Below are 12675 nucleotides of genomic sequence, written 5' to 3'. Positions count from 1 at the left end.
AAATATCTTATAATATTATAAAAGGTAAGCTTTAATTCTATTATAATAAAAGCTTAATCGATCTCGAATTATAATTAAAAAACCTTTAAAAGCTATATCGACGTTTTAAAAATAAAAATAAAAAGAAATATAAAGAGCGTATTTATTAGTAAAAAGCGAGTATTTCTTATAATCTTAATATTTAGTTATCTAGAAATAATATAATAATAAAATACTATATTAAATATTAGCTTTCGAACTATTATAAGTCTATTAATTAATTATAAATTATATTTAAATATAGAATTCTATAGAAGAATAGTAATAAGAGTTATAAAATTATTTATAGTAAGAAGAATAAGGCTTTAGAAGTCGAAAATATCGCAATTTAGCTTAAATATAATAATTAAATTAAGACTCTAATATATTTCGCTTAATTATCGAATCTAAATTATATCGAGAGTATTTAAAATCTTCTTAATAAATATATATATTAAAGATATTAATATATATAATAAAAGCTTCGTACGATAATTTAAAAGAAGTAGAATTATATTACTCTCGAGGAAATTAAGACTAGAATTACGGAGATACTATAGTAATATATTAATATTAAATACTACGAGAGAATAACTCTTCTAAATTAATTAAGTCGGATTTATAATAGATTCTTTATAGAAATATATATAATAATCGTAGAAAGCTAGTAGTAGCCGGGTAAATCTCGAGAGATAATAACTTTTAACGGGGACTGTGGCTTAAAAACCTTGAATTTATATATGTAGCTAATTATAAATTCGGGTTAGCTACGCTCTTTAATTAGACCGGCTAAGTTATCGCGGATAAATAAATTAGCGTCCGCAATTATTAAACGTTCGTAACTATTAAAAAAATAGATGTACGTTATTAACATATAGAATAACTTTTTTATTTTCTATTAAAATTTTAAGATTTTTTTTAAATTATAGAACGAAATGTAGGCTTTTAGATAAAAAAGAATTCTTAAATTTAGTCTTATAATCATTAAAGCGCACGGAATTCAAATATCGTTTATCAGAGTTCGCTTACTAACGATCGCTCGATAGCCGAACAGCCCTGATTAAAAAATAGGTATACATTATTTGATTTTAGAATAACTTTTTTATTTTCTATTAAAATTTTGAGTTTTTTTTAAATAATAGAACGAAATATGAGCTTTTAGAGAAAAAAAGAATTCTAAAGTCTAATCTTATAATTCTTCAAAGGTAAGAAATTCAAATATCGCTTACTAAAGATCGCTCATCTATTTACTCGATAGCCCTAATTAAAAAAATGATTATGAATTTAATTTATAGGCCTTTACTCGTATATTAATAATTTTATTAATTTTAGATTCGATTATCGTTTTTAATTCTCTCTATTAAAATATAATATTAATTAAAATTCGATATCTTTATTTAAGAATTATTTACTTATCTTAATAACTATTAATTATTTATTAACGAAGATTATATTTTATATCTTATCGCTATTAATTCTTACGTTATTCTTTATATTTTTTTAAATTATTAATATAAATATTTTTAATCTTATCTTAATCTTTATTAAATTTATATTATAGAGTAATAATTATTACTCTTATTTCTTAAATTATTTCGCTATTTTAATCTAATTATTTAATTACTATTATAAATAGTTAAGTTACATATCTTTTTATATCTTTTATATCTTATCTTTTATATCTTTACTTTAATCTCTTATTTAATCTAATTCGATTATTATATAATAACTTAATTATAAATATATAATCTCGCTTCTTAATCTTATTATATCTTCTTTATCTATTATCTTTATTTTTTTATTTTCTTTGAATTACTTTATAAAAGCTTAATCTTTAAAAAAGAGAATTATTATTATAAAATAAAATTAATCTATAAATTAAATAATACTTAAACTCGTTCGATTTTAATTTATAATTAATTAAGTTCTAATTTATAATCGAGTTATAAATTAATAAAGTTTCTATTAAGCGATAATCTATATAATAATTATATTAATTTTTATTTAATCTTATATAAAGACGCTAAGCGCTTACTTCTTATTCTTCTTTCTTATTTTTTATCTTATATTTAAATCTAACTTTATTAAATTAAGTATATTAATTAATAGTTCTAGTTTAAATCTCGTCTCTTAATATTAATACTTAATATCGTTATCTTAATACTTAATTCTCTCTTAATTATTTTTATTATCTTTATAACGTTATAAATATCGTATTAAAAATTCTTTAAAATTAAAAATTCGTTTATTACTTAAATATTAAGATATGAGTTCTTTAATTAATATAATTTTACGTAATAGAGTCGCTAATATATTAATTTAAAGTTCTTTAATATAAATTAAAAGGTTAAATTAATCTTAATCTTAATCGTATTTTTAATTAAAATCGCTCGTTTAAATTAATAATTAATTAATCTATATAAATTATCTTTAACGTATTTAATAGCGACGATAACGTTCGTTTTTTAATTTATAATTAAAACTCTTTAATTATCGAAGTTAACGAAAAAGTAATATCTATTTAAAATTATAATAAATAATAAATTAATATCGATTCTAGAAATATAAAGTACGTCTTTTATTATCTAAATATCTCGTTCTAGATATATTTAAATTTCGTCTCTATCGCGTATTAATAGTCGATCTTAATTATTAAATTCTATTATTTTATTATAAGAAGTTATATTAATAAATAACTCTATTTAAGATATTATATATTTAATTACTTTTAAATTAATAAGTTATTCTTTAATTACTACGTCTTAAATCGTTCTATAAATAAGTATTTAATTATTTTATATTTCTAATCTTAACATATGTTTATAATTACGACTATTATAATATTCTTAAAAAAATATTATAAACTTTATTATTTAATTATTATAACGATAAATTTATTTTATTAATAAATTTATTACTTTCTTTAATATATTCGTAGAATCTCTAAAATTTAATAATTAATTTATCTTTTATATTAATCTCGTAAATACGTTAAAATTTATTTTATATAAATTTCGAGATTATAAAATAAATAATGTAATATTATTAAGTCTTTTTAATATTATTAACTAATAACGTAATTCTTTATTTATTTTCGAGTTAATAATAATTTAATAAAAGTTTTAAATATAATAGCTTAGATTCTTTATTTAATTATAAAACGCTTATAAAATTAAATCTAAATATAATAATTATAAGTTTTTAAAATATCGAGTTTAATATAATTAAGTTTAAGATGAAACTTATTTAATTTATTAAGATCTTTTTATAATAAGTTATTTATATTTAAAATAATAAATAGATTATTATATAACGATTTTAATTTAATTAATAAGAGAGATCTCTAGAAGTCTTATAATTATCTAAAATAAATAATATTATTCTCTTAATAGATATTTAATTATTTAATTATTTAAGATTATTTATAATACTATTTTAATCTTAATTAATTAAACTTATAATTTATTACTTAATAAATTAATATAATAAGAAAGACTATTATAAAATAAGCTTAAAGATAAAATTAAAATTATATAATTAAGAATTATATTAAATAACTATATAAGAAATATTAGTATATAAAAAGAATATAAGAATAAAAGTTATAAAGATAATTAGAGTTTAGTATTTATATACGCTAGAAAATTCTCTCTTTAAATTATCTAGAATATATTATTATTATATAAAAAATAGATTTATTTAAAGGGGCTATCTTAGTGTAACTGCGAGATTTAATACGGGGGATAAATTAAATAGTCGAAGACCGAATAAAGAGATTATTACTTAATTCCAACATAGTTCACTTACTCCCAACACGCCGGAGTTCAGCTCCTTATAAGGTGGTTCGCGGTGCCCCGCTCATTGCGCCCCTGAGAGATCTTCTCGGGTGTTACAGCTACCATCAACCTGCCGCGCGACTAGTAGACCTTTCTAAGCTCTCGATGGCTCGTGTCTTGAGCATCCCCGGCAAGCCGGCACGCACCCGCAACGCGGCGGAGTATCCCCACCAAATTGGAATTGGTTCAGTACTCGACCCCTGAGACCGGGTGAGCCTCTGACGGGCTTGATCGCCGATGCGCAGAGAACAGGGGCGCGTAAGCCGTCCTCGCCTGTTCTCTATATCTCAACCTCGTGCTAGCGATTGAGCTGCGCAAACCGTTGCGTTACCCCGAGGCACCTTGTCACTTCTGGGATATGCGCCCTTAGGCTGGCGCTTTCGAAATCTCTTCAAACGTACTTGATGTACGTTCTGGTTCTGATCTTCAAACGTACTTGATGTACGTTCTGGTTCTCATCTTCGTATTATTTATTTTCATGAGATAGTCTACTTACCTTACTTGATCTGCTGATTATAATTTAACCTTCCTTTAACTATATAGGATGAACGCAATCGTCTCTTAGCTTACCTAAAAGAAATACTAGATCCTGTGGAATAGAAACCATCGTTCGTGGTGTGTTGAAGGCTTGTATTATTTCTTGTTTCATGCTACGCTACATTTGAACAAAGCACATTTCAACTGCAAGAACCGACCCCCCCCCTCTTCTTCTTCTTCCCCCTCACACCCAAACTACCTCCCCACACCACTGCATCGCGCACAGCCCGTCGTGCAAACATTCGACCAAATACATCCCTCCCGGCAATCGACATTCCCACTTATCACCTTCATTGATCCCATGCGTTTCTGCCAATCCACTCTTGACCTGCTGCCTCAGCCGGTTGCTGTCAAGATATCGCTCAGACGAATTGGAGTTGGAGAAGCTGTCTGCCGCTACCATGGTCCATGAACTATCCGAGGGACCGACTGGGACTGGGACTGGGACTGGGATCGGGGCTGGGGCTGGGACTGGTGCTGGGAAGTGAGGCTGACCGTCGATTACAACGGTTGTTGAGAGTTGCTTGGGGAGGTTCGGCTGAAATGGATGTTTAATTCTGCGCTTGCGGGCTGGGGGAGTGGGGGATGAAGAGGCGCTGTCTTCTTGCGAGCGTTTACGCTTCTTCGTCAAGGGGCTGTTGGAGTTTTGATCAGGAAAGCTGGGGTCAATTAGCCTTATCCTGTCATCTGCACGACGGACACGTTGCATACCTTAAAGTTGTCTCAACATTTTCGCCTCCCTCCATTTCTTGAGCAGGCTTATTGACGGCGTCTAGCGCTTCTTGATGAGTGATAGGGTTAAAATTGAGTATCAAGTTGCTCATCCTGGGAGGAGGAAGATCCCATGGTACTGGAATACTGCGTCTGATGGTTATGTTTTCGTGTCTGTTAATGCTCGTTTTCAAACACATAGAAAGATGGAGGGGCAAGTCTACATATCATTGCGCAAATGGCGGAATTGAGAAAGGCGAGCGGTCTTCCGTCAGTGCTCCTGCGTCCGTCCGTTAGACTAGATACAGCTATCCAGTCTCTCCGCTGGCGGGAATGCGCCCCTCCGTCAGCGCAGATACATTCTTTGATCTTTCCGTCAGCGTAGATACGTCCTTCGGTCTTTTCGTCAGTGCAGATATGTCCTCGGATCTTTCCACCAGCGTGGTTACATTTCCCGCTCCGCGATGCTGCTACTATCTATATCTTCTGTGTTTGCTGAAAGACAGTATGCAGCTTCTCTCCACTAAATAGCGGATAGCTGCCGACGCGAATGCATCTCTCCGTCAGCGTGAATATATACCTTCATTAGCGCAGATACGTTTTCCGGTCCGTCCGCCAGCGGAGTTGCGTTCCCCGCTCCGCGATGCTGCTGTATCTTCTGTGCTAGTGTTGCTGAAAGACAGTCTGCATCTTCTCTCCGCCAAACATCGGAAAGACTGAGAGGCACAGCACACTTATGGCAGGATAGCCGAGATTGCGCGGTGTTCCCCCCCGTTTTTGCTCCTTATTCTTGTTCCTCTCGTCGCAAGAAAAGGTTTTTGGACTTTTCCCATCCACCCACGCCTTGTTTTTTTAGCGTTTCCTTGTATTTAGACTCCAGGTCTTCTACCTTATGTAGAGGGAGTTTTCCTACTAGGGCTGAGCTATATAGTGGATCGCTGTCTACGTGCTGCTGAGCCTTAGGACCTAGCCAATCATCGTTTAGAACTCATTTATACGTGTAGTTTTCGTGGGACGTCTAGCGAGACAGCACTAGTTGGCACTGAGAAAATCACACACACACCACCAAAAGTAGTACTGAATAGATGAATCTTCTCCCATATCGCATTCTACCACCTTCCTTATCATATTTGAAGCTCCTGTATATCTCGCGTAGCCGATCCTTGGTGTTTTGCCTTAGTGTTCGTTTCGAAATGCTGTAAGGGTGGAAGTACTCGGAGCGAACTGATAGGCTCGCTTGCGTCGCTTGCCAGGCTACGCAGCTAGGGCGAGTATCCAACATGCTTGGCAAAGTCTTAAATACTTGCGAGTCCCCTTTCCCCTTCTTCTTTCTTTAGTTATTAGTTCATCTAGCAACTGATCTATCTATTCTATCAACTACGCATCTAGACCTCGTGATTGCATAGCTGCTACGCAGTTCCATTGAAAGAGGCCTTGCTACCTCACAAATGCCTCCCAATCGACGCAGTCAGAGGCAGGGCTGGCAACGGTGGAAATAGTTGGTTTTGGAGGGCAAACTGCACTAACTACTAGATTTGGAAATCGAAACTGCACCAACTACCATATATTGAAAACCAACTGCTCCACTATCAGTGCACTGATAGTGGAGCAGTTGTAATAAAAGCTAAAATATCGCTCAGGGGGGGGGGCAATACCTATATCAAGTGTTAAGCCCTATCAGCCCTATCAGCCCTATTTCAGCCCTATAAATGTTGGCCTATTAGCTCTTTTAACTCAAAAAACCGACTTTTTAAAAAGATTATTATAAACTACTCCACTATCAGTTGAACCAGTTGGTTTTGCGGTCAGAACTGCACCAACTATCAACCGGTAGACCCCAAACTACACCATCAACTACGAGAAACTAACGGTTCCACTGGTAGTGGACCAGTTAGTTGGTCCACCATTGCCAGCCCTGGGCAGAGGTCCCCCCCCCCACTACCGACCTCCCCTCCGGCCAGACAGTCTAAGAGGCCTAAGGGCCCCTTCTGCAACCACATATTTTGGAAATAACCCCTACATATTTCCACTAAATAACGCCACCACTTGGCTAATGAAAACAAGGCTTGAAAATGACGCTAGAATATTTCCAAAACAAGTAGAATATGTGTACGGTTCCGTTCTGTAACCCTGTTTCATCGTCGCAAAAATTGTGTTCACCGTAAAAAACCATTGAATTCCTACCATTCCACATCACCATGGCTGAGATACCTGCTGCTACTGCTGCACAGGCTTTGACTATCATTGATACTCCTATTACTCCCATTATTACCCCAAATAAGCCTGCTCCCATAGAGTGTCTACCGATACCGGTGTCTTATTGCCTATGATTTGGAGCCAGACTATGGAGGTAATATTGTTCCTCGAAAGAGGCAGCAAGAATGATTTTTGGAACTACTTCTTCAAAGTGAGAGTTATTTATGCAAGAAAAAGAGAATAATATATGTATATCGGTCATAGATGTCCACTATTCTTGGCGTTCTTAGCCTTATTTTGGCTGAAAACAACCCTCGAGGGTTGTTTTCAGATATTTTCAAGCCTGTTTTCGCTTAATAAGCGAAAATATGTGGAAATATGGTTACAGAACGATACCCTATATATAATTGACGCTAAGCTAAAAATTAGTGGAAATATCTAGGGGTTATTTTCAAAATATGTGGTTGCAGAAGAGGCCCTAAGAAGGCGTCCTTCCGTACTTAAGCGATTACTAAGGATAGCCAGCCGGGCCCTAGCAACATCAGTTAAGGGAGTCTTCGGCGGCCGAGTAAAGCTTGCGAGGGGTATCTTTAGGGCGAAACTGTGGCTTATAGGCCGAGCTATATATAAAGAGATACCCTTGAATGTTATAGACCGTCTGCATGTAGTAGTAAACATTCTAGGCGATAGCATTAGTGTTAGGAACAGTCCCCACGGAGGCCCTATGGGGCCTCTGCGGGCAGGTATTTAGGTCCAAATAGGGGTGTCTGACTGTCAAGCGCAGACACCCCCGGAACCAGCTTTTTTAGCTGAGTTGCTAACAATTAGGTCTCCAGTGTAGGGGTAGCAAACGAACGATTCTGGACCGAATGGGCAAATTACCGATTCATATCTTAGAAGTATAGATTCTTATCGAATCATATCTCTAATTACTAAATCATACCCCTATATCAAATTTCACTTAAATATAGAATATGATTCGATAATTTGCTATTACTTAGGATATGATTTAAAAAATAATAGCTTCTTAATATGAGAGGATTTAATAAAGATAATAGTAGGGGTTTTCAGAGTAACTCGGCAAAACCGAACGATTTATGTGGATTTAGGTTTTTTGTGGATATATAAATTATAGATATATGAATTACTCTAAACACTCCACTATTAAAAAGGTCTAATATTCTTAGAAATTCGCTTTTGAAACCCTAGCCCTAAGTAGCTCGAGAAAGATGTCTTATCTTCTCCGCAATAGTAGTGTGTTATCCTTTCTACCTACCTTTCTATTTGTTAATAAATATCTAAATATACAGTTACTACTATAATGAGATCTATTATTATATATAATAGTCTTAATAACATCTAAGAAAGAAGAATATCTATATATAGAGAATGCCTTCATATATTCATAACTAGGCCGAATGAGTACTAGTGATAGCGAGTGTTGAGTTATCGATACTATTAGTACTCGTAAATAGTAAGGCCATATAGAAGTAACGTATATATAAGTAGATATGTAGATATATAATTGAGCATATTCAGACCGAGGCAGCTAAGACTTTTCTGGGCATTCAATAGCCCAGAAAAGCCCTTAGCGCTAGAAAAACTCCCATGTCTGAGCGACATGCTCTGAAGTGAGAATAAGGCTATATATAGGTGTGAGTGGGTGAGAGAATAATGATATGGCTCTGAAAGAGAATAATTCGAATGAAGAGCCTACTACTGATGCAGTAGCCATATAAATAATACTCGCCATATTCATCTATCTCCCGCCTATCGCATATCGCATAATGATATCGCATATCGCATAATGATGGGACGGCTGATTAAATAGTTACTAACGCTATGGCCTTATAATAAACCCACTAACCCACAGTCCTACTATTGCGACTTATCTTTTTATCTAGCTATCTATCTATTCTTAATAGCTATATCTTATATATTAAATAAAAAAAAAATAGAGACGTAAGATCTTTTATCTCTATGTTAAAAGCCGTTTTAGATATGATAATAGTTATCGTATAATAAAAAGATGGCGAGTATACCTCGAAGCCTTTATCGAAGAACGTTATATAAAGTCACGAGTACGTTAAGAGGTATTTACGATATTATTCTTTCTTAATAACATTACGAGATATCGGAGGTAATTTTAAAAGAATATAGATATATATAAGATAGTAGAAAGAATATAGATATATGAGAGGTAGAAAGTAGTATGTAGGCGTGTGGAAGGTAATAGGCCTACGAAATCTATTTAAAACGATCACGTGACTAGTGTATTATGCTATCCATTTTTTATATATTCATTTATTCATAAAAAAGGTACTCGAGGACATCTTTTTTATAGATCGGGTTTTCCGTGGATTTCTCGGATATAAAACCATTTGCCACTCGATTTTGATGGCGAATTATTCACGGTCCGAGGAATCCACGGAAACGGGAAGAAAAAAAGTTACTCTGAAAACACCTAGTAGCGGTAGGCTTATCGCGACTTAATTATTGATAACGATAGTATTTACGCGGCGTAACGGGGCGGGATTCGGGGCGAGGTTTAACCCCCGAAGCTTACCCCGCCCCGTTGCGCAGCGTAGTAGAAATTATTCCTTCGGGGGCCTTACGGGGCCCTACAGGGCCTACGGGACCCGAATAGGGGTGTCTGCAGCGTGAAGTGCGGACACCCCCGGGCACGAAATTTCGACCACTCGGCTAAGAGAATTCTCATCAAATGCGGTCGGAGAAACTCCCTTATTTCTATGATCGAATAAGCCAGATCGCGGATTATCTCCTTCGTAGTTTGAGGCCACTTTGACAACTTACCAAATCATACCCCAAGCAATGACAAATTACCGAATCATACCCCATATTTGAGTGAAATTTGGTATAGGGGTATGATTCGGTAATTAGGGGTATGATTCCGTAAGGATTCATACTTTTGGGGTATGAATTAGTAATTCGCTCTGGACCGAATAGGCGGAGGTAAGCCTCTTCTATCGATCGTTGCGAGGGGCATTTCGAAACAATAGGAATTGGCTAAGCGAGATATATAGGAGCTTCACATATGATGAGGAAGATGGTAGAATGCGATATGGGAGAAGATTCATCTATTTAGTACTACTTTTGGTGGTGTGTGTGAGATTTTCTCAGTGCCAAGTATTCCAACGTTTTCTGCACACGCTAATTGCGGTTGTCACCAAAACTAAGAGCCTTAACAGCGGCAACTTGTAGCTGACCACGTAGCTTATTAAGGATACAGACTGCCAAAGCTTCTCCATCAATTTCCTCAGCAACGATGATAAGTTGACGACGCATCTGAGTGGAGGCTATAAGCGCGAATATTATATCCTGGACTACAGATATCTTCTTCTCTGACAGCAGAATCAAAGGCTTCTCGAACTCAATCTTTTAGGACTTAAGTTACTAGCTTCGCTAATAGATAAGTTTAATTCGCTTAATTATTTAAAAATTATAGAAATAATTATTTACGAATTATCTTATTTAAATTAGTATATCAGTATATATAAAAGAATAAGGTAGGGCTGAGCTTGAAAACCTGAATTTATATGTGCAGCCAATCATAAATTCGGGTCCTATACGCTTTTTGGTTAGATCGGCTGAGTCAGCCCGGTTCAGTAATCCACTTAGTCAAATCGTTAATCAATCACTCAGTTATCCACTCAGTCAGCCACTCAGCTAGCCACTCAGTCTGATACTCTATAAGAGGAGAAGTAAGAAGAGGAACTATAACAGGCAAATGCGGAGAGCACTGCGGAGAATACTACGGAGAATACTACTACTTTTAACCCTTTAGTAACTTTACTATTTTCTATTAAAATTTATAATTTTTTTTTAAATTCTACCTACGCAATTTACGCTTTTTAATAATGAAACTTTTTTGAAAATCGGTCTTATAATTATTAAAGAGTAAAGACCTTAAATATTACTTATCAAAGTTCGCTCGACAGCTCTAATTAAAAAATAGGTGTATATTATTTGACTTTAGAATAACCTTTTTATTTTCTATTGAATTTTTGAGATTTTTTATTTGAATTATAGAACGTAATGCGAGTATTCAGAAAAAAAGAATTGCGAAATTTAGTCTTATAGATATTTAAAGGCAAGGAATTTAAATATCGTCTATTAAAAGCTCGCTTATTAAATGTACTCGATAGCCGGCAACTCTAATTAAAAAGTAGGTATATATTAATTAATTTTAGAATAACTTTTTTATTTTCTATTAAAATTTTAGAATTCTTTTTTTCAATCATAGAACGTAATATGGGCTTTCAGATAAAAAAAAATTATTAAATTTAGTCTTATAGATGTTTTAAGATAAAGACCTCAAATCTCGCTTATTAAAAACTTATATATTCTATTGAAAACACTCTTGAATATAAGCTTAGATAGTTAAGTGATAATAATTTCAATAAATTTCGAAACTATTCCTCTTCGTCCTCGGTTCGAATTCATGAATCTCCCTCTCTAAGAAATCGTAAAATCGTAGAATTATAAAAATCGTAAAACTAATAAAAACTCTATAAATTGTAAAAATAAAAATAATTATTATTATTATAAAAAAACTATAGTAGATATTAGAATTAACTTTCTATTAATTAAATCTAAATAAATTTAAAGTTAACTAACTCTTTAGAAACTTATTAATAATATAACTTCTCTTTATTCTATTAAATTTTACTATTATTTTAATTAATTATAGAATATATCTAACGTTTTCTAATAATTTAAAAAGTATAAAGTTCGATCTTATAGTTCTAAGTATATCTTAAATTAAAGTATTTTCACTCTTCGAGAGTCGAATTCAATCTCGAAATCAGATTTAAAAATTAATTATTTTCTATGAATTTAATTTATAGGTCTAAACTTATATATACTAATATTATTTTATTATTATAATATTATATCTTAGTACGAGTAAAGGTTTATAAATTAAATTCATAACCATTTTTTTTGATTAGGGCCGCCTCGGGCTGTCGAGTAAATTTGATAAGCGATCTTTAGTAAGCGATATTTGACTTCTACATTTAAATATTTATAAGACTAAATTTAGATATTCTTTTTTTTTTAAAAGCTCAAATTACGTTCTATAATTTAAAAAAGAAATTTTAAAATTTTAATAGAAGACTAAAAAGTTATTTTAAAATTAAATAATATACACCTATTTTTTACTTAGGGCTACCGGCTGTCGAGCAAATTTGGCGAGCGAACTTTAATAAGCGATATTTGAATTCAATGCCTTTGAAAAATTATAAGATTAAATTTCGTAATTTTCTTATTATTAAAAAGCGCAAGTTGCGGGCTATAATTTGAAAAAGAAATCTAGTGAAAGTTATTAAAGGGTTAAAAGTAGAGTAAAAGATTTTAA

General features: G+C 32.9%; 1 protein-coding gene across 1 annotated transcript; it reads right to left on the bottom strand.

The window, feature by feature from the left end:
• Positions 1-4575: 4575 nt before the first annotated feature.
• HO173_012243 (uncharacterized protein) lies at positions 4576-5215 on the bottom strand (the record flags this gene model as incomplete). Its single annotated transcript, XM_037314115.1, has 2 exons — positions 4576-5050; positions 5103-5215. 2 exons carry the CDS (start codon positions 5213-5215, stop codon positions 4576-4578), a joined length of 588 nt encoding a protein of 195 aa, XP_037158994.1.
• Between the last annotated feature and the right edge of the window lie 7460 nt (positions 5216-12675).

This window comes from Letharia columbiana (assembly GCF_014066305.1).
Source record: "Letharia columbiana isolate WasteWater2 chromosome Unknown Sc0000076_s0, whole genome shotgun sequence".
Lineage (NCBI taxonomy): Eukaryota > Fungi > Ascomycota > Lecanoromycetes > Lecanorales > Parmeliaceae > Letharia > Letharia columbiana.
This window is presented reverse-complemented; position numbering and strand designations above follow the sequence as displayed.